This window comes from Trichoderma harzianum (genome assembly GCF_003025095.1).
Source record: "Trichoderma harzianum CBS 226.95 unplaced genomic scaffold M431scaffold_12, whole genome shotgun sequence".
Lineage (NCBI taxonomy): Eukaryota > Fungi > Ascomycota > Sordariomycetes > Hypocreales > Hypocreaceae > Trichoderma > Trichoderma harzianum.
Window position 1 is genome coordinate 60,884 of NW_020209260.1, and position 19,977 is coordinate 80,860.

Genomic DNA, 19,977 nt, shown 5'->3' on the forward strand with positions numbered 1-19,977 from the left:
CATATCTCTTACGTACCCCGCCAGTATCTGATAGGCATGCAGCGGACAGAGTTTCTTACCCCAAAGGACCTAAGGTAAGCAAACGGTATCAGCTGCCTGGAGTTAGTCTCACAGTACCTAACGTCAGTAGCAGCGTAGGTACCTAATCTGCTTGGGTGGTGACAACTCCCGTACGGAGCATTAGATCGTACATCCAGATAGCGGGATGCGGGGTTGCTTTCTGAGTTGTCGGCAGCCGCCGAAGAGCGGACCCCAGCCCCGTTTGGAGGGCAGTCCTCTGTATAGCACTGTGCCGCATCCGTCCTGCAGGAGAACGCTAGTGCACCGATATAGCGATAAAAAGTGTGCCTTGCACCGTAATGCACTGTAATGCACTGTAAAGGGAAGGGTGCCTGTCCATATGTAATCCAGCGCGATAAGATAAGCGGCTGGACGGTGTCTCACACGTACCAAGCGGAAACGCGATGCGACTTTCAATCACGGCACAAGAGATTGCGTTTGCCCGCTGAGCACAAACGCCATCCACCCCAACGCCATGGGAAAGCGCAAGTCTTCGTCCAGAAAGCCCATGGGGCCTAAAAGGGTCAGCAACATGATTCCTCCACTATGCCCATCTTCCGGAACTGACTGGACCACAGGCTGATCCCTTGCCAACTACGTTCACATGCCTCTTCTGCAACCATGAGAAGTCTGTCACCGTTAAGCTTGATAGGAGGGCTGGCGTTGGCCAGCTAGATTGCCGCATTTGTGGGCAGAAGTTTCAGTGTGCTGTCAACTGTTCGTCTCTGACAGCCTTCCCCGTTCGAAAGCCCTGTGCGCTAACCGCAAACTCCAGACCTCTCGGCCGCGGTCGATGTATACGGAGAGTGGGTTGATGCCGCTGGTATGTCGCATGCCCCGTTGAACTTGATCATACTCAAAAACTAATATTCATATGTACAGAGGCTGTCGCGAAACAAGACGCTGGAGAAGGCAATACCGGCAAATCATATGGCGCTCGAAGACCCCTGGAAGGCAAAAATACTATTGACGAGCACGATGAAATCGACCAGCATGATGATTATTGAGTGCCTTGCTGTATATTTCTACAAAAACAGGCTGGGATGCTACAGAATTGGGGATATTGACGCATACTACATACCAGGGTCTTATCGGAAAACCCCCCATCTTCAAATCGTATAGAATCGGTCGCCAAAGTCTCCAAGACCAGGCACAATGTAACTGCAGCAGGGTCAGGGTCAGCCAATGCATCGTGGAGTCAGGATCATCATACTTTTTCTCATCCAAGCCCTGCGCACGGATTCTATTAGTACAGGTCGTTTGAACTAGCGATCAAAATATCAACACTTACCTCATCAATGAACGCCGTTACAACTTTGAGGCGAGGGAACTTGGCGGCGAAGCTTGTTATTCCTTCAGGACTAGCAATCAGGTTGAGAAACAGGATTCGATCCTCAGGGACCCCTCGGCCCTTGAGAACCTCGACAGCCATTGTAGCGGAACCACCTTTGCAGTTGTCAGTTATGGGAACGGTTGGCTGTGCTTTGATGTACACAGCGACAAATAGGGGAAGGAGGCAGAAGGGTTATTACCTGTTGCAAACATCGGGTCTAGTAGAAGGACCCATCGGTTTGCAATGTCCTCGGGGAGTTTATCATAGAAAAGTTTGGGCAGCGCTGTGTCCTCGTCTCGTTGAATCAATATCTTTCCAATTCTTACGGATCGACAGCAGTCACGCAATCCCTGCTCCATTGCCTCTCCCGCTCGCATGATGGAGACACCACAAATCTTGCCCTGAAACATTAAGCCATTATACGTGCGGCCGACGGGTGTGGTAATGTTTTTCTCAATGACCGGAAGGTGATTTAGGCCTTCCTCTACCAGCAGTCGGATAATTCTGTTGGAATAGAAGATGAAATCGGCGCGCTCTGTGTCCTTGTTTCTTATCATGCTGTATGAAAAGTTTTAGTAAAGGACGTGATGCACATGGAACCAGTCGAGGGCCCTAAACCTACGATAGAAGGGCAATCAACTGGGGAGTCTGCGGCAAGACATAGACATTATCAGACGACACCACGGCAGACACCGTAGCACTCGGCTTGTCAGCGACAGCCCTGAAGCTCGGGCCGACGCACTGCGTGGGTGCAGAAGCAGGTGTTGGGTTTTCAGCCATGGAATTGGTCGTGTAGAGAAAGTAGCACTTGAAAAAGGTTCGAGATAGTTGCAGCTACGCGGAGCTACCTCTAAGGTAGATAGGCAGGTATATCTAGTCGGGCTTCTAGCGATAACGAAACCTTACATAAAGAGGGGTCTGGGTCCCTATTACGTAGATACTCGGGGACCGCCGCCAGCAGGTTTGTTATCCATATTGCATATTATGGGTAAGATGGTTTACTTTGGCGTCAGATGGACGGCTTCAGGAATGGAAGCATTGGTCCCCGATTTAGCTGCTTGGCTAGCGGAGCTATGGAGAGACGGGTTCAGTCTTATTCTGGCAACCTGGTTGCAGTCTCCTGTCTTGCCCCTGCGCCCTTATGGTTGTTTTTTTCAAAGTAGGCATCTGGTCAGAAGATCAACATATGCGGTTAGTCAGAGGAAGTGCTCCAATAATTGCATATTCGCATGGCTGCGGCAGAGGCAGCAAGACATCGGGTATTGGAGATTGCCAGAGGAGAGAGTCCTGCAGTTATCATACCAGTTCTGATGTATAATACTCGTGAATTTAATTCATTGATTTATGTACTCCTAATTCAACGCTCGAAAGCATTCAGAATCCTATCATAAAAAAGAATCATATTACCCATTCAAGCAATCTGATTTACAACAAGAAAGACTGGTGCATCTTTGATGCTTTCAGCATGCAGCCTGCACTCGACTACAGTAGCACAGTTTCGGGTTTCCTAGTTCGATTACATAAGTCAAAAACCCAAGGCACATGGCGCCTCAATTGGCGTGGCTGTTCCTTACCAGCCGAGTGGGCCATGATTAGGGCACCCATCTGGGGCACACATCTTATCTCCAATTTTCTTTTTTTTCCCTTGGTCTCTCTTTTACCTAACCACACCTCTCATTATCCTCCTCCCCTGGCAAGCAAACCACGAGCCTCTGTCAGATAATCAATCGCCATCATGCGTAAGAATCCTCATGTCCCAGAACTGTTGTCGCAGCTACTAATTCGCAGGCAGCTCCCAAGTTCGATCCCAGCGAGGTCAAGGTCATGTTAGTTCACACAATGCGTCGCTTCACGTCCCGCGAACTTCAGGTCTAACTTGCAGCTTACAGCCACCTCCGTGCCACCGGTGGTGAGGTTGGTGCCTCTTCGGCCCTTGCTCCCAAGATTGGTCCTCTTGGTCTGTCGCCCAAGAAGGTCGGTGAAGATATCGCCAAGGCCACTGGTGACTGGGTAAGGAAATGCGTGCTCCTGCAGAGGCAGATCGCGGTGCTAATGCCATGGAACAGAAAGGTCTCCGTGTCACCGTCAAGTTGACCATCCAGAACCGTCAGGCTGCCGTCTCTGTCGTGCCCACTGCCTCCTCTCTCATCATCAAGGCCCTCAAGGAGCCCCCGCGTGACCGCAAGAAGGAGAAGAACATCAAGCACAACAAGTCCGTCAGCCTCGATGAGATCATTGAGATTGCCCGCACCATGCGCTTCAAGTCTTTCGCCAAGGAGCTGAAGGGAACCGTCAGAGAGATGCTGGGAACTGCTCAGAGTGTTGGCTGCCAGGTCGATGGAAAGACCCCCCAGGCTATCCTGGAGGCCATCGAGAACGGCGAGATTGATAGTATGTACCCACTTCCTGCCGTAACGCATTCTGTGATTGCTAACATTTGACACAGTCCCCGAGGAGTAGAGTGTCTGGTTCAGACCACCTGTCCCACCGAGAAGAAATTCTCGTGCATTGGTGACACATCAAAAATAGAAAAAAAGGTCAACCAACATACCGATTTTGCCCCACGTGATGTATTGAAATGTATTCCCATTGCGGACTCAACCGCATCCTTAGCTCACTCCGAGATACATCGTCACTGCGCAGTGGTGTATTTCTATTTTTGCTCAAGGAAGAATGAATCTGGCCACTTACTCACCTCTATACCCTTTACTCCGTGGGTATATTGGTCCTTCCAATCACGCCAACATGACCTACTTTTTGAATTCCTCTTATTGATGATGAAATGTTTTGGATTGCAGTCATTTGTGTCTGGCTTCCATTCTCATGGCTTCCATTCTCAATGATGAAAAGATGATGGACCAAAGCTAAAGTCTTTGGATATAGCACACAGATAGAATGACTATAATGAATACAATATTAATTTTAGTTGGCTATTGCATCTCGGGTTTTACTTTTTGATGGACTATAACTGTCCGGATAACTGTTGACAAAATCGTGCGTAATGTTGTTGAAACAGTTGGGCGTGTATAATGTACCAATAGCCATATTACATTACTAAGAATAGATGGCTGCCCTAATAACTCTTCGTGTGCTAATAAACTGGGACAGAATCTCAGTCACAATGGTGTGCCACAATCGTACACGAGATACAGTCTATTCTATTATTCAAATAGCTGCTATTTTGCCCCTTATTCACAGGGCAACCCGCCAGCCAAGACTTGCTTTTGCTAGGGTCCTTTCAAGCACACACATGAGGTAGAAGCAATCCGAGTGTCTTTTAATATATCATAGGGACATTACCTAACCTCCCTACCCGCCTATGGGTTGTTACTCCATGTAAAATGACTGGGAAAACGGCCAGGCGCGAATCTAGCACTCGCAGGGCTCCCTGCGCCTTCATCTCTCTACAAATAACCCTTTTCAGACCTCATCCAAAACACGCTCCTTGAACTCCCGCTCGACCTTCTGGCCCTGGTCATCAGTGCCAGATTCACCGTGGAGAGCCATCAGGGCACCCAGGTCGAACTTGGGCGACTTCAGCAGCTTAACCTTGCGGATGTGGACCTGTAGAAAGAGAAAGAATTAGCAGCTGGCCAGAATTTTCGATAGTAGCTGGATAGACAGCAGTCTAGGCCAAACATACGTTCTGCAGGGGGTAGATGCCCTGGGTGGACTTCTCGATTTCGCGGCCGATAACCTCGGGGATCAGCTTGGAAACCAGCTGGGTGAGGGTGCAGCTGGAAGCCTCGCGCTGGATGATGTCGGTCATCTTGCGTCGAATGGCGCGGATCTGGGAAGAAGCAGCGTAGGTGGTCTTCTTGATCTGGTTGGGGCGTCGCTTGGTGAAGGCAATGGCGAAGAGGCGGATGAGGTAGTCATCGGTGGTCTTGACGGTGATGTTGGCCTCAATGAGGGTTTGCCACTTGCGGACGAGGGATCGGAGCTTGTCGGATGTGAAGTCAAGTCCGTGGAAGTTGGTCAGGCAGCTCTTGCCCTGGACCTCGTCGACGCGGAGACGAACTTTGCGGAATGAGTGGTCCTCGTCCTTCTGGAGGTCAGCGAGGGAGACCTCGACGATGCGGCCCTTCAGAGCATCGTTCGCGTTCTTGAGACCGGTTGTTCGGTTCACAAGAGTCTTGCCAACACTGCAAGAATCCGTCAGTCCAAATTCTCGACATCTTTTCGCTATGACACTGTTGCAATGCGACTCACTCTCGGATGTTGAAGGGGTTAGGAGCCTGTTGAACACACAATTAGCACATTTTGCAATCTTCTTCTTCTTCTTCTGAGCGCGTCCTTACCTTGATAGAGTACCAGTCCTTTCGGGTGAAAGGGTCCACGGTCTTCTTCTTAAGGCCCTTCTTGCCCTTGGAGAGTCTCTTGTTCCTGTTCTTTTTGTTGGCCGATGTTCATTTCCAGAGATTCGCAGCGTAGATACTCACTTTCCAACAGCCATGATTCCTTACCAGCGTATGGGGAGATGGGAATCGAAAGGTCCTAAAAAGTTGGTGGAGGGGTTGGAAGAATTTCAATTCTTGTGTGCATCAACCTGGATCTAAGCGAGCCAAACCAAAAAGGTACCGGGGCATATATTTTTCCGCTAATCTTGTGGGAATTTTTTCCAGCTCCACAACTCTCCAGCCCTTCTCTGGCCCTCTTGCCACTAAGGCCCAAAGTTGGCAAGTGGTCGTGGGTATCACGTGAGCAGCACGCGTGCGGTCATCGGCCACTTCAAGAATTTCATGCACACAAGGGGTCCGGCTAATTGGGGATAGCGCAGGACTTGGGCAGCCTATCAAATCACAGACATTTTCTCATTCGCAGCCCATGGCACGCTTCACAAAGATGCTTGTTTGAACATGGAGAATCTCACTGCCAATTCTCAAGGAGCGCCTTTCCTCAACCCATGTGAGAGATTCTTTGTACTACGTGATGAAATCTGTTGACTTTTTATGAACCAATGGTCTAGCTTGTCAAGAGTAGCCTCAATGGTCAAGCACATCCTGGCGAGTATATAGTGACGGAGGCGTAGGGTTTCTCATACTGAAGAACTTACTGGAGAACCTGAATTAAAATATCAGAAAGCCACTTGTTTCTACAATGATGCACTTCAGACCATTCAACCGCGTATGTAGTAGTTCCTCCGGAGACTGACTTTGTTCGTTGCTACTGGTGACACAATTAAACATTCTTATATGCGAGGTTATGCATGAAGTAAATCCGCGCGAAAAAGTGGGTGCGTGCGGGTTAGTCATCACGACTCCGAACTGCGTTTGATTGCTCCAGATGCTTCATGGGCTGTTGCAATTCCGCATATCGCAAAACAGCGACTGTCAATTGATCTGCCTGGTAAGTGCCTTCCCGTAACCCTGCAGGGCGTAGCTATCGGTGTTGAATACTGAGAGACAGACACTGACCCCAATCGTGCAGGTATTTCCGTCTCTATGCGACCGTCCCGCGCCATTGACTGATCATCTCCAGGTGCAAGAGTAAACCCGCAGCAGCCATGGGTCCCCCGAAGCCTCCCGTCCCTCATGTCGCTCCGATCTACCGAGTAACGGCCACAGCTCTTGGTGCAGGCATGTGGTTCTGGGTAAGTCCAATGCCTCTGGCGATTCAACCCAGGCGGGGGAATCGATGATGGGAAAAGGACGCTGTATACTGACAACCATATTCAGCTGATGTATCGGGCAAAGAAAGATGGTAAAACACCCAATTCGCATACGCACTTCTCCATGATCGGCTCTAACGTATTTAATCTCTCACAGGCCCCGTTTTGCTTGGCTGGAAGCACCCCTGGGACCACTAAACAACTCGATCAGGTCGAGATTCGAGACCAAGGACGGCATGGTACTCTACCACTGGGACATCGGCTATAGCTTGTGATTTAGTTTATACTACGACTCGAAGTTACATACAGCAATGTTCTCTGCGGGCAAAAGGTGAATGCTGGAATAAGAATAGTACAAGCTGCGCCATCTGAATATATCTACATTACGACTCGACGCATAAACTGAGTAATTCTAGTCCCAATACTGGAATACACTTGAGAGCTCCACCACCGGGAGGAAGCCAAAGCATGTAGTGAAACCAAGTATCTCTGTGTTCCCAAATTATGCTCTCCGATTCCGTGTACCAGAAGCCGCTGTCGTGTTAGTAGTGCCGTAAGGGACTGTATAATTTCCAGCGTTGAGCCAAGCCGTTTTCTCGTAGTTAATTTTCGAAGTATCTCATACCAATCAAGCAGCCTATGGTGGATTTGTCCACTTATCCCCACGAGTAAAGAGTAAGTAAGGACGTAAATATTGTGCTCTCAATACAGGGTGTGAAGCAGATACTCATTTGCACTATAAATATGTATTTGTCTAACTTTGTGCTAAAGTCTGCGTACCAGAATGGCACCAGTATCATATTTCCAAAATGTAGTTCACAGCTGTTGAAGCAATATATCCGATTGCCCGCATGTGATGTTGATTTTCTTTATACCAGGCGCGAAGGCCCATGTTTTTAAAACTTTTTACCTACCAATAATGCCCCAATAACAAGTAAAAAAAATCGAATTCGAAAGTATATACTCTCACCGCATGGAGCCCGTCTAGTAGAGGACTCTTGTCACGATGCAGGCTGGTATATCCTGTTAGTTATCGTGTCAATGTGGCAGAACATGCCTTGCAACTTACAGCTCAGGCCCTCTAGGCTCTCATAGATATCCTTGATCTCCTCATATTTCACGTTGCTGATATCGGCCATCAGATAGGCCAGCTGTGATCCAGTTAGTACTGCTTGATATCCAACGGTAATTTGGACCTCCTTACATCTCCCTTGCTGTCGCTGATCTGCTTATCGACATTGTGGTCGCCGAGAATCTCGTTGACTAGAAATCGTCAGCCTTGTGCACGTTGAAGATTCGGGTGCATTAGTCAAACCTTTGCGGAGCACACCGGGAACATTGCGATGGATGTAGATAACCTGTAGGTAATGTCAGAAAGAGCAGTATGTAGCGGAGAAGAGGGAGCAACTCACTCGGGCGTGGTCTGGCTCGTCCAAAGTAAGGGATCTCAACTGAGCTTCGGGAAGGTTGACACTTCCCAGAGTGATACCCTGGTTGATGTAACGGACCAATGCCTCAGCAACTAGATCCCAGTCAGTATTCTTCGAGAAAATAAAACAGTCCGTCTGTGCGATTTTGTGGACTAACCCTCGACACCAATGGCACGCTGTGCCTCTTCTGTGCTTCCACCAATGTGAGGAGTGAGAATGAGGTTGCTCAAGCTGCGGAGTTCCTCAGCCCATTGGTTCAAGTTGTTGGTGAAGTAATCGCCGTTGCCAGCTGGCTCGTTGGGGTAAACATCAAGAGCAGCACCCGCGATGTGCCCTGAGCGCATGGCCTTTACCAAGGCAGGGATATCGACAACGGTACCACGGCTGGCGTTGATTAGATAAGATCCCAACTTCATGCGGTCCAACTGGGCGGTTGAAATCATATTTCTTGTTTCGGGGAGATCCGGTACGTGGAGAGTAACGAAGTCGGCCTCCTCCAAGAGATTCTCCAATGAAGGGACCTGGCGAGCGGTTCCCAGTGCCATCAAAGTCACTACGTCATAGTAGATGACATTCATTCCCATAGCCTCAGCAAGAACGGACAGTTGAGAGCCGATGTGTCCATAGCCGACAATTCCTGGCAGTATGATATTAGAGCACGGCACTTAAGCTAATGCAACCCTCCAGCATTGACCACGTCTATGCAGGAGGGCCACTGATAACGAGTTGAAGCTTACCCAGAGTCTTTCCACGAATCTCCCAGCACTTTGCGCTGACTTTGTTCCATGTGCCACGGTGCATTTCAATGGATCGATCGCCGAGCTGTCGGGCCAGGGTGATGATTTCGGCAATGACCAGTTCCGCAACACTGCGAGAGTTTGCGAATGGGGAGTTGAAAACAGCAATACCACGGCGAGCAGCATAAGTGAGGTCGACTTGGTTGGTTCCGATACAGAAGCATCCGATGACGAGCAGGTTCTTGGCCTCGCTCAAAACCTTCTCGCTCAACTTTGTCTTGGAGCGGATACCGATAACATGGACCTCACTAGCATTTGTCAAGGTCAGAGGACGGTCAATTGCATTCAAAGATAGCTGCTCACCGGATTTTCTCAATGAGCTGATCCTCGGGAAGGGAAGTCTTCAGAGCTTCGACTTGGTAGCCTTGGCCTGTGAGAATATCCCGTCCGGTCTGGTTGACATTCTCCAACAGCAGGATCTTGATATCTTGGGTGTTGAAGGGCTTCAAAATCTTCGGTACGCTCTTGCGAGGTAGCATCCCCCCAAGGCTGGCCGGAGGAGACTGGAAGGTGGCAACGGGCGAAGTTGAGAGGTTCTGGCCCCAGCTAGAGACTACAGTTCTCTGGGGAATTGGGGCGCTGGGAGTGATATCGCGGGCTGAAGACATGGTTGCGGCGGTGCAATCGGGAAGATTGCTGGATAACCAAGAATGTCGTTCTGGAAATGGAAATGGGGAGGATGGATTGGGCGTCGACGGCACCAGACTGCGGGAGCTGGAGGGATGAAGAGATGAAGAGACTTGGAAGAGATCAAACGATTTCTATGTCACAAAGGCGGATCGTAAGATCTTAAAGCGAATTGAATCCCTGGCTCTTGCAGATACGCAACGTGAGTCACTGGGCATAGATACTAAGGTAGTACTACTGGAAACTCGTGCTGGAATCGGACAGATAATTTTGACTTTTACAAGAGCCGACACCGGCTTGCGGCCAATTGCGGCGACTCGCTGCCATGAGCGATGACTGGCACCTATTAGTACGAGTCCTGTCAGAATAGCACTACCGCAAACTCGCGCAATTCCCTAGATGCACCAGACAAGGCCAAAATCACCGTCCGGTGGGACAATTCGACGGAATGCATCCAACAAACCCCACCTTCGACGGTGCAAATGCTGCCACTTTTTCACTAGTGCGGGACAGCGATTAGGTCGTATTGGCTTGTGATAGGACGTGGAGAGTGAATTTGTCAGGGTTTTGTTTTTTATTTTATTTTATTTATTTTTCCTTTCGCAATCTATTATTGTAATTGATGCGATATCAGTCTCAAATGCAGTTATGAAGACACCTTCCCACGGCGCTAAGGCAGATGCACATCACCTATGACGTCTACCCGCTTACCTGCTGAATCCTGTAAGCAGGCAGATTAGCTTACCCACCCTAATTTACAGGCGGTTCAGCCTCCTGTTGGTCCTGCTTGTACTCAGTACTGGCACTGTGATCGTCGTCCGCCTCTACTAGTGGCATCTGCTAGTAATGCGTGCCCGGTGATGGGGACATTGAGAATTATTCATCTTGCTTAATCATAACGCATCTCAGGATGTTCTCACCTCTGCGCTCGCGGATTGTAAGTGCCGCCCGGTTGGGCACCTGTCGTAATGTGCGACTGGTTTCTACCACAACGTACCCTCAACCTGTCTCTCCATTAGCCTTTGATCTTCATGCGCCTGCGAGCCCCAAGGCCGATGAGAAAACAGCGCCGATAATCTTCATGCATGGCCTCTTCGGATCTAAGAAGAACAACAGAGCAATCAGCAAGTAAGCGGCATTTAATCTTGCACCGCGGCATCTCGACTTACAACTTCGGTAGAGCCCTGGCCCGGGATCTGAAAACCCACGTATATACTGTGGTAGGTGAATCTCATGGGAACCAACTAGTAACGACAGTCATGTTGAATAAAGAGTATAAAGGATCTTAGGAATCATGGAGAATCTCCCCACGATCCCCGTCACGACTATCTTGCCATGACTGAAGATGTATTGGCCTTCATTGACCAGCATGGTCTCAAAGAGCCTACTTTGATAGGTCATTCCATGTATGCCTTGGCCTTTGCAAGACCACTTGAAATCCTACAATCGGCTGATGTCATGATAGGGGAGCCAAGACGGCCATGTCTGTTGCCCTCCGTTCACCAGAAACGGTTTCAAGGGTTGTCGCAGTTGACAATGCCCCTACCGACGCCACGCTCAGTAGAACCTTTGCTTCCTATGTTCGAGGGATGAAGAAGATCCAGGAAGCTAAAGTCACCCGCCAATCTGAAGCAGATGCTATTCTCCAAGGGTACGAAGAGGTCAGTACCACTGTTACCTCCATATGCGCTCTCCAGGACTGACTGTTGTAACAGTCGCTGCCGATTCGCCAATTTCTGTTAGGAAACTTGTATCGTTCACAAGAAGATGGGATTCAAAAGTTTCGCGTTCCTCTGGATATCCTAGGTCGATCACTCGACCATCTGGGAGACTTTCCTTATAAGAATCCAGGCGAGGCACGGTACACAAAGCCATCCCTTTTCGTTCGAGGCACTCAGAGCAAATATGTGCCAGACGACGTGCTGCCCATCATTGGTCAATTTTTCCCACGCTTTCGATTGGCCGACGTTGACGCCGGTCACTGGCTAATATCGGAACAACCTGAGGCTTTTAGACAAGGTAATTTAACATTCTAAAGCACGCTTGTGAATGATCCATGTTTACTGACATGCGGACGCAACAGCTGTGGTGAGCTTTCTGCAAGAGCCATGAAACGCAATGGAAACGGAGCCTGGATGATAATCTCCAATAGAGAACTATAGAGGAAGACTTAGACGTTATAGAACATTTTACAGCAATATTTTGACAGCTTAACCATGTTAACAACCGTTGCCTTTGTTTCTAGCCTTTGTCAAATGAGCACATTACCATAGACTTCAACGTTGTACTATTCAAACGTGTTTGATGTGATTCTGCGCCCCCCCCTTGAGCTCAATATTCGTGATAATTGTTTTATTTACTGAAACAAAAGTGTTCAATTCCTTGTCTGCCCAACAAATCCTTCACATGTACTCACAACCACACGAGCCAACACACACACTGTATACAAAAGTACATGCCACCCGGCTTGGCACCAAGCGTTTTAGCTGGTACCACCTCACCTACTCTACATCATACCCCCCCTGCTTCTGCTTGAATCACCCAGCCTTAAGTTCCCTAGCTCAGCCCGTTGTCACTACGCTTCCCTTGCTTGAAACTCCATGCTGCGTTTGCTCATTGCAAGGTACGACGCACAAACCCGGTACCTCGAGAAGCAGCGTTAGACTGGGAGGTAAGTCGTTACCGCTGTTGCAGCTGCTGGCCCCGTGCACATCAGCGCGAGTGCAGCCCAGCCCCCGATGCCTGCAGGCGTCCTCAGCCATGATGTGAACGACGTTGCTGCTCGTCCGCGGTCTTCCCTCCTTGAAGTTGAAGCTCGCATTCGCCATTAAACCCGCCGACTATCCTCGGGCATGTTGCCCTTAGTACAGACGCACCCTCGCGTGGTGCCAATCAACTTCGACGCCTTTGGACCATCCACGGGCCACGGCGCCAGGCCCGAGTCTGAGAGACGAGCCATCGCGTCGCCCTACTACCGCTCCTCACAGCCATACCATGGCTCAGCCACTTCTTCCGCCCAGGCCTCGCGAGACTACGACTATCATCTGCGCCGCAAGACTCCACGGGGCACCATCGATGCTGGATACGATGGATCGCCGACGCAGCTGTCGCCTGGCCCGCCGCCACTCAAGCAAGTCATCCTTCCGACGCCCTCTGGCATATACCCGTATCAGCCTCCGAATAACTTGCCCTTCCACGCCAAGTCCCGTTTGTTGGAGCATGATCAGAGAAGTCTGGGGCAGGCTCCTCTGACATCGCCGTGGACTTTCGGCAATGAGAGGCCCAACTTTGTTCTTTCCAGCGGTTCCTCAATACCCCTCCAGCCTGGCCTTCCTTGGCAGACAAATGGATACCCCATGTTCAACCAGATTCCAGATGTCTATCAACCGCTCATGAGGGCAGCAGAATACAATGTGCGCGCCTTCTGTCCGCCCCCGGGCCCGACGCCTGATACCGCGACGTTTGATCAGTTTGGTTGGCAGTTAGGTGCCTCGCAGCGAAGCTATGGCCATCTCGACATGTCTCGACAATTTGATCAACTGAGTTTACCACCCGGTCTCTCTGGGAACTTTTTGTATCACGGTTCGGATGCTCAGCTACCTTATAGACCGACAACGGACTTGAACGTCAATTTCAACATTCCACAGCCCCCGCAACCATTGCTACAAGGAAGTTACCTGGGCCAGGGCGCAGTCGTAGAGAACCCCCCTACCAGCGAACAATATGCTGTTCGGTCGAGTTTTACGGAGAAGGCCTATTCACAGGCTCAGGAACATTATGTTGAACTGCTGGCCTACCTGCAAACTGCCAAGAGATTTGATCAGATGAGCGGTGGCGGCAGTTCCAATTCAAGGTTCAAGATCCTGGTATTCCCAAGACCCCCCAAAGCCAGAAAAGAGCATCTTGGCACCATGCGAGATGTGTATCGTAGTGTTGAGCGACCCGTTTCATCAAAGCTCGTGCCGAATAGCCACCCCCGGGCCCTTACATCCAACATTGAAGATACCTTGAGCAATAACACAAGACCACAGGTCGTGCAAGATGCCCATGTGGAAAGTCGCCGGTCCAGCAGGTCGACATCGCAATTCCACGTTTCGCCTGCTGCGTATACCGCGTCATCGTCACTTGGGACACTCGGTCCCGCTGCCATGGCGAAAGCGCTACCCATTCTGAATGCAAAAACCTCGTTGGATATTTTGAAGAATCTGTGTGAGCAAAGTAATTGGAAATGGATTGATGGAATTTTACTCGGTGGGTGTCTTTTATATGGCCTCTCACGGTTCGAAGATGCCGTGGAATGGTTCTCCAGAGTTCTTGCTCTAGATTCAAGGTTCGACCTGTTCCAGATGAACTATCAAGTGGTTGTTCTATATCTGACTCAGATTATAGCCATGTTGAGGCTATCACAAACATAGCCGCTACACTCTATTGCCTAAACCGCCAAGAGGAAGCTGAGCAGCATTGGCTTAATGCCATTAAGCTATGCCCTGCTCATTTAGAAGCTACGGAACAGCTCGTTGGATTGCTGTACAAAAAACGCAGCCGAGAGGCCATCGACATCATCTGCTTTGTGCAACAAGCGTTGAAATTACCCAAAGGAAATTCAACCCGGTCTACCTACCCCCCACTCGGTGTTCGCTCCGTGTCATCTGATGAACATTCTCATAGCCAACAATCAACCGCTGTGCAATATGGTTTCCAACCCGAGACTACCCCCCTAACCGGTGGCCACAACCTGAGAGGCACTGAATTCGGGTCTAGCGGATACGCGCTCCCCAATAGTGAGAATGGCAGGATCCTAGCATTGGTTCATGCCAAAGGCACAATACTATACGGCTTGAAAGACATTGAGAGAGCTTCAGAGGCATTTGAAGAAGCCGTACTGATCAGTGTCGGGGAGCGCATACGAAGCGTTCAAGAATTGGTAAATCGAATCCATGCTGTACTTTCGCCAGCCGGCTCTTTCCCAGCTGGCAATGATCAAAGACCAGTTTCTCGGCGACCTCTTTTGCTTCCTCCTGAAAAGGCTCGCCAAACTGCTCATCTCGTATTTGCTGCGGGCGGCGGAGGCAGCGAACTGCCTGGGCTGGCATTCGTCCCCGAAGGTGCCGCCAGGCGAGTCGCTGTGCAGACAACAAGCAATGCTCTGCTCTCTCTGGCCAAGATATTTCAGGATGCCATGTCTGGGGGGAGCATTGTTCCCAGTCTGCTCAGACAACCCTCAGGGATCGGCGACATCCTGGCGTTGTATTATCTATCTCTTTCTCTCCAAGAAAGCCCCTCTACCGCGAACAATATCGGGATCCTCCTTGCGGGTGTGCAGCAGCAAATGGCTCCCAATAATACTAATACACCAACAACAGCGACTTCTCGGCCTAATTTGCCTGGCGTCGTGCCGGGCAGTGGTCTTGCCCTCGCTTTGGCGTATTACAACTATGGATTGCGTCTTGATCCCAGACATGTTCACCTACACACCAATCTGGGTAGCCTCCTGAAAGATGTTGGGCAGTTGGACCTCGCAATCCAAATGTACGAGCGAGCGGTTTCATGCGATAGAACGTTTGATATCGCCTTGACCAACCTAGCCAATGCTGTAAAAGACAAGGGTCGCATAAAGGATGCCATTGCGTACTACAGACGGGCGGTGGAAGCGAATCCAGAATTCGCCGAAGCCGTCTGCGGACTCTTAACAGCCCTCAACTCTGTATGCGATTGGCGTGGAAGAGGTGGAGCGCTTCTCGAATTGGGCAAATATGACCGATGGCACGTCGATGATAAAGGCACCCTGGTCGACGTGCAGACGGCCATGCATGGGAGCGGCCTCACACAACGAGTGATTGATATCATAAGTCACCAGCTGGGCGATGCGTCGCATTGGGGCCGCAACATACTACAACAGCCGACTATCCATGCGTTGGCGCAACAGCTGGGTGACTTCTGTCGTACACCTGGATTCAGCTTGGAGTTGGCAATAAGCGCTTGGGCTGGTGAACCATGGGAAGGCTCACGTCTGGTACGCCTCGTGGAACGGGCTGCAAGAGTCATTCTATGGAACTGGTATCATGACAAGTACGTTGCTAAGAGGGAGGTTACGCCTTCACGCTATCTCCGACCTCAGTTGCCTTCCTCTCTCACCATTCCATCTGCGCCAACTGTACTTCCTTTCCACACTTTCACCTATCCTCTATCCGCAAAGGACATTCGATCGATCTCTCAACGTAACGCAATGCGAATATCATGCACGACTCTTCGAGCTCCTTGGCTGCCAGCTACTGTGTATCCACCACCACCTCCGCCAAATCCACACTTGAATGTTGGATATGTGTCGTCAGACTTTAATAACCATCCGCTGGCTCATCTGTGAGAAACATTCCCCTTTCCCATGTAACTCTTAACATATGGTGGAGCAAAACTAACAGGCTTGTGCCTAACGCAGAATGCAATCAGTGTTTGGATTTCACAATCCTCAGCGTGCTCGGGCTTTCTGCTATGCCACCACTCCAAGTGACAGATCTATTCATCGACAGCAAATTGAAAGAGAGGCGCCCGTTTTTCGTGATGTCAGTTCTTGGCCAGCGGATAAGCTTATCGAACAGATTATTCGCGATGAGATTCACATCTTGGTGAATCTCAATGGCTACACGAGAGGCGCTCGCAATGAAATATTTGCTGCCCGCCCGGCCCCAATCCAAATGTCTTTTATGGGATTCGCGGGAACACTTGGTGCCGAGTGGTGCGATTATATACTCGCAGACACAACTGCTATCCCACCGAGCACTTTGCGCCCCTGGAGGGTGAATAGCAGCATCGATGATGTATTTCACGACCAGACCGAGGGCGATGAACTCCAGTGGATGTACTCGGAGAACATCATTTTCTGCCGGGACACCTTTTTCTGCTGCGATCATGCACAGTCGTGTGATACCGATGAACGCGGCATGACCTGGGAGGACGAAGAGAAACGACGATGGAAGATGCGAAAGGAGCTGTTCCCAACGATAGCAGACGATGTCATCATATTGGCCAACTTCAATCAACTTTACAAGGCAAGTGAAGGATGCAGAGATGTCATGTCGATCGTGATCTAACTTAATGATAGATTGATCCTACTACTTTCCGGTCTTGGTTACGGATCTTGGCCAGGACCCCCAAGGCTGTTCTCTGGCTGCTACGGTTCCCCGAACTGGGGGAGCAAAACCTGCGGCAAACAGCTGAATCCTGGGCCGGGGCAGAAGTTGCTAGTCGACTCATTTTCACTGATGTAGCACCAAAGAACCAGCACATCACTAGGGCTAGGGTGTGCGACATGTTTCTCGATACTGCAGAATGCAATGCTCATACCACTGCCGCCGATGTCTTGTGGTCAAGCACACCCCTTCTAACCTTGCCTCGATACTCGTACAAGATGTGTTCCCGGATGGCGGCATCCATCTTGCGAGGAGCGCTACCGAAGACGGCAGAAGGCCGACAAGCAGCACTGGAATTGATTGCAGATAGCGAAACGGAATATGAGGACTCGGCCACAGAGTTGGCCGGAGGGTTAACATACGAGATAACGGAGGAAGGATATGGCCGGGGTAAGGGGCGTCTGGCAGAATTACGGAAATTGCTGTGGGACAGCAAATGGAAATGCGGACTCTTCAACACTCGTCGATGGGTAAACGACTTGGAAATGGCTTACGAAGAGGCATGGCGGCGGTGGGTTGCGGGTAAGAGCGGCGACATATACCTATGAATGTTCTCTCTAGATGGCGCTATTCGTTGTGTTTATTTATGGGATACATGAAATTTCGGGCGTTGCATGAAAGGAGAAACGCAAGTACTCCCAATGCCATGGGGCTTGACGTGTATCTACCTAGCGGGCTAGTGGATGCTACGGACAGCATTGATACCTTTTTTTAATGGACTTTTGGATTCTGCCTGTAGATGGCATTGCTACTACTACTTGATTTATCTACTATTATTTGCTTGGTGAAGACGGTGACACTGGAACGCAGGAGTTGATGCTTTTGAGCAGTATGATGCAATATGTAGAGCGAAGGATTACTCCATATTGGGTTGTGATTCTTGACTTCTATATATCTACATCTGCCCCTATTCTCGGGTAACCCCTTTGCTCGACGTAGACGCCAATAGATTTGAAGAATTGCTTGAGAGTACCCTCAGATATGGACTCAACCATCGGCAGCACCCAGATGACCATGGCTGCATAATACCGGACAGGGTTTGGGGGTCCTTGGTGGAACACAGGAGATGGGCTCCATGCAAGAGACGACGGGCTTTGCTTCAAGACAACATGGTGGGTGAGCCGGTACGCAGAGCGAACAATGTTCAAGGCAAGGGGTAAAATTAAACTGCGTAAAAAAAAGAGAAAGAGAGAGAAAAGTCTTGAGCAAAAGCAAATTGTGGAAAGAAGATTATGCCTTAAGTTGTCAATAATTTGGAGAATTACCTGAGAGTACCTCGGATATTTCAATAAGCAAAGGCCAGTACCGGAAAACTTATCTTCTTAATTGCCGTACTAAATTTGAAAGCCGTTGACGAGACAAAGGAGATGTGCGCAAAAATAATTCCTCTTGAGTGCGAGGGGAAAAAAAAGGTTAACGACATAATCCTCACTGCACAATTGTTTCTTCGCTATCAGTCGTGAAACTCTCGATTAAGCGTTCCTCACATGGTATGCTGCCATTCTCATCTGGCTTGAATTCTGAAGTGTCTGCTGCAAAGGGCATCTGGGGTAATGTTGAATATAGCAAGAGTTGGCCGTGTCTGTGTTCTCCACGGCCAATTCTGCCTTTTCGTGATGGTTCCAGAAGGTTGTTCTCAGAACGATGTCTCCAAAGCTGCCTTTTTGTGTTCAAGCGAGCTGCTAAATCGACGGTGTCGCTGGATGAAGCTATAACCAAGGGGAGGAGAGGTTAATATCTAGACAGAGGAGGCTGTGATAGCTGGGATTGAACCATGACTTACACGTTCGCCTGCCTTGGCCACCCTTACCCTGAAGAAAAGGAGACTCAAGATCATATTCACCAAATCGAGATTCCCCTGAATCCGCCACTTCAAGCCCGTTTGTCTCTGCCATATGCCCACCTCTCCGAATAAGACTGCCTGATCGAGCCAGTGCCACAGCTTCGACGCCTTTCCTAGAAACTTTTTGAATGATGAGCTCTAGCCGCTTGATCTCAGCTTTGTATCGCGCCTCTTGGGCTGCCCAGTCGGAAACAAGGGCTTTGCTCCGCTCCTTGTCCTCTTGCCGCGTTGCTTCCAGCTGGATGACTTCTTTCTCCTTCTTGGATAACTTTATCCGAGCTTTGCTGTAGCCTTCGATGAGATGGAGCACATACGACGTATACTGGGGTCCCAGCGTCGGTGGCGTCGAAGATACCATGATGGTGGTTCGCAACACATCAGCCATTTCGTTCACAGATGGCGTGTGTTGGAGTCTATCGGCCTCCTTGATAATGATATCGTTTCCAGAATCTGCAGGCGAGTGGTAGAACCCAGCCAAGGGGCGTGGAGCAATTCTTAGATGGTTCGCTTCAAAGGTGTCTTCGATTCCGGCTGCATCGTAGGTAGTCAAAGGGGAACTTGGAGTGCGACATCGTTGGCCTGGAAGAAGCCGCATCCAGCCAGAGTCTGCCATTTTGGACTAGGATATTGTAAACACCATCTGTTGCGGTTTGATGGAACTTGTGTGATGAGTGAGAGAGAAAAGTTGAAGAAAGGCAGGAAAGGTGCCAAGAAAGGAGCTGTTTTAGAGCTGGGCGGTCAGGTGTAGCAGCTTTCTGCCAGCTGGGAGGTGAATAGGGAGGAGAGGTGTTGTTACAGCACCTGGGGAAAGGCCAGAGAGGCAATCAAGTTACTTGTCTATGCATTTTAATTACTTCATGATCTCTGCTAATCTTGTTATTCATCTTAGTATCTATGTGCCTTTTGGTATGCATTTTCTGAACTGTTGCCAGGAGATGAAGCGTCTCTATATATATCTCTAGGATGCATAGTGAATGTCAACTGTTTTACCTATTTCTCTCTAAGAAACGGCATTTCGTCCTCCTGGAATTTCTAATATCTTAGTTGAACCCAAAAATCGATTTTAGAATTACTTAATCTCTTTGCATC

General features: G+C 49.6%; 9 protein-coding genes across 9 annotated transcripts; 5 read left to right on the plus strand and 4 right to left on the minus strand.

The window, feature by feature from the left end:
• The first annotated feature begins 460 nt into the window (after positions 1-460).
• Positions 461-1,444, plus strand: M431DRAFT_19155 (hypothetical protein). Its single transcript, XM_024913208.1, has 4 exons — positions 461-583; positions 639-777; positions 836-883; positions 943-1,444. The coding sequence occupies exons 1-4, from the start codon at positions 536-538 to the stop codon at positions 1,065-1,067; spliced, it is 360 nt and encodes a 119-aa protein (XP_024770704.1). The 5' UTR covers positions 461-535; the 3' UTR covers positions 1,068-1,444.
• On the minus strand, positions 1,170-2,173 carry M431DRAFT_8307 (hypothetical protein; the record flags this gene model as incomplete). Its single annotated transcript, XM_024923263.1, has 5 exons — positions 1,170-1,221; positions 1,274-1,290; positions 1,352-1,506; positions 1,593-1,951; positions 2,016-2,173. The coding sequence occupies 5 exons, from the start codon at positions 2,171-2,173 to the stop codon at positions 1,170-1,172; spliced, it is 741 nt and encodes a 246-aa protein (XP_024770705.1).
• Positions 2,174-3,128: 955 nt separating this feature from the next.
• M431DRAFT_498288 (hypothetical protein) lies at positions 3,129-3,853 on the plus strand (the record flags this gene model as incomplete). The annotated part of the gene is made up of 5 exons (XM_024917677.1): positions 3,129-3,132; positions 3,186-3,219; positions 3,283-3,403; positions 3,460-3,784; positions 3,840-3,853. The coding sequence occupies 5 exons, from the start codon at positions 3,129-3,131 to the stop codon at positions 3,851-3,853; spliced, it is 498 nt and encodes a 165-aa protein (XP_024770706.1).
• Positions 3,854-4,813: 960 nt separating this feature from the next.
• Positions 4,814-5,849, minus strand: M431DRAFT_498289 (hypothetical protein; the record flags this gene model as incomplete). Its single annotated transcript, XM_024917678.1, has 5 exons — positions 4,814-4,957; positions 5,037-5,538; positions 5,606-5,631; positions 5,695-5,779; positions 5,836-5,849. 5 exons carry the CDS (start codon positions 5,847-5,849, stop codon positions 4,814-4,816), a joined length of 771 nt encoding a protein of 256 aa, XP_024770707.1.
• An 815-nt stretch (positions 5,850-6,664) lies between these two features.
• On the plus strand, positions 6,665-7,518 carry M431DRAFT_122386 (hypothetical protein). The gene is made up of 4 exons (XM_024912159.1): positions 6,665-6,742; positions 6,875-6,986; positions 7,072-7,096; positions 7,162-7,518. Exons 2-4 carry the CDS (start codon positions 6,900-6,902, stop codon positions 7,200-7,202), a joined length of 153 nt encoding a protein of 50 aa, XP_024770708.1. The 5' UTR covers positions 6,665-6,742; positions 6,875-6,899; the 3' UTR covers positions 7,203-7,518.
• Positions 7,519-7,712: 194 nt separating this feature from the next.
• Positions 7,713-10,137, minus strand: M431DRAFT_149711 (hypothetical protein). Its single transcript, XM_024912806.1, has 8 exons — positions 9,535-10,137; positions 9,172-9,479; positions 8,592-9,071; positions 8,417-8,526; positions 8,320-8,362; positions 8,209-8,267; positions 8,074-8,155; positions 7,713-8,017 (listed from the first exon to the last, which is right to left on the minus strand). Exons 1-8 carry the CDS (start codon positions 9,837-9,839, stop codon positions 7,989-7,991), a joined length of 1,416 nt encoding a protein of 471 aa, XP_024770709.1. The 5' UTR covers positions 9,840-10,137; the 3' UTR covers positions 7,713-7,988.
• Positions 10,138-10,562: 425 nt separating this feature from the next.
• On the plus strand, positions 10,563-12,129 carry M431DRAFT_19161 (hypothetical protein). Its single transcript, XM_024913209.1, has 6 exons — positions 10,563-10,986; positions 11,039-11,078; positions 11,140-11,264; positions 11,324-11,519; positions 11,574-11,877; positions 11,942-12,129. The coding sequence occupies exons 1-6, from the start codon at positions 10,769-10,771 to the stop codon at positions 11,968-11,970; spliced, it is 912 nt and encodes a 303-aa protein (XP_024770710.1). The 5' UTR covers positions 10,563-10,768; the 3' UTR covers positions 11,971-12,129.
• A 581-nt stretch (positions 12,130-12,710) lies between these two features.
• On the plus strand, positions 12,711-17,593 carry M431DRAFT_498292 (glycosyltransferase family 41 protein; the record flags this gene model as incomplete). The annotated part of the gene is made up of 4 exons (XM_024917679.1): positions 12,711-14,188; positions 14,248-16,218; positions 16,295-16,904; positions 16,958-17,593. The coding sequence occupies 4 exons, from the start codon at positions 12,711-12,713 to the stop codon at positions 17,591-17,593; spliced, it is 4,695 nt and encodes a 1,564-aa protein (XP_024770711.1).
• Positions 17,594-18,473: 880 nt separating this feature from the next.
• On the minus strand, positions 18,474-19,501 carry M431DRAFT_484939 (hypothetical protein; the record flags this gene model as incomplete). Its single annotated transcript, XM_024916238.1, has 2 exons — positions 18,474-18,754; positions 18,829-19,501. 2 exons carry the CDS (start codon positions 19,499-19,501, stop codon positions 18,474-18,476), a joined length of 954 nt encoding a protein of 317 aa, XP_024770712.1.
• Positions 19,502-19,977: the final 476 nt, after the last annotated feature.

Bases quoted from the DNA above. Each gene is read 5' to 3' on its own strand.
- M431DRAFT_19155 (XM_024913208.1), top strand. From the start codon at position 536: ATGGGAAAGCGCAAGTCTTCGTCCAGAAAGCCCATGGGGCCTAAAAGG. The intron at 584-638 runs GTCAGCAACATG...ACTGGACCACAG, and splicing joins AGCCCATGGGGCCTAAAAGG to GCTGATCCCTTGCCAACTAC. The intron at 884-942 runs GTATGTCGCATG...TCATATGTACAG, and splicing joins AGAGTGGGTTGATGCCGCTG to AGGCTGTCGCGAAACAAGAC.
- M431DRAFT_122386 (XM_024912159.1), top strand. From the start codon at position 6,900: ATGGGTCCCCCGAAGCCTCCCGTCCCTCATGTCGCTCCGATCTACCGA. The intron at 6,987-7,071 runs GTAAGTCCAATG...AACCATATTCAG, and splicing joins GTGCAGGCATGTGGTTCTGG to CTGATGTATCGGGCAAAGAA. The intron at 7,097-7,161 runs GTAAAACACCCA...AATCTCTCACAG, and splicing joins GTATCGGGCAAAGAAAGATG to GCCCCGTTTTGCTTGGCTGG.
- M431DRAFT_149711 (XM_024912806.1), bottom strand. From the start codon at position 9,839: ATGTCTTCAGCCCGCGATATCACTCCCAGCGCCCCAATTCCCCAGAGA. The intron at 9,480-9,534 runs GTGAGCAGCTAT...GACAAATGCTAG, and splicing joins CAGCTCATTGAGAAAATCCG to TGAGGTCCATGTTATCGGTA. The intron at 8,363-8,416 runs GTGAGTTGCTCC...CATTACCTACAG, and splicing joins ACGAGCCAGACCACGCCCGA to GTTATCTACATCCATCGCAA.
- M431DRAFT_19161 (XM_024913209.1), top strand. From the start codon at position 10,769: ATGTTCTCACCTCTGCGCTCGCGGATTGTAAGTGCCGCCCGGTTGGGC. The intron at 10,987-11,038 runs GTAAGCGGCATT...CAACTTCGGTAG, and splicing joins AACAACAGAGCAATCAGCAA to AGCCCTGGCCCGGGATCTGA. The intron at 11,878-11,941 runs GTAATTTAACAT...CGGACGCAACAG, and splicing joins ACCTGAGGCTTTTAGACAAG to CTGTGGTGAGCTTTCTGCAA.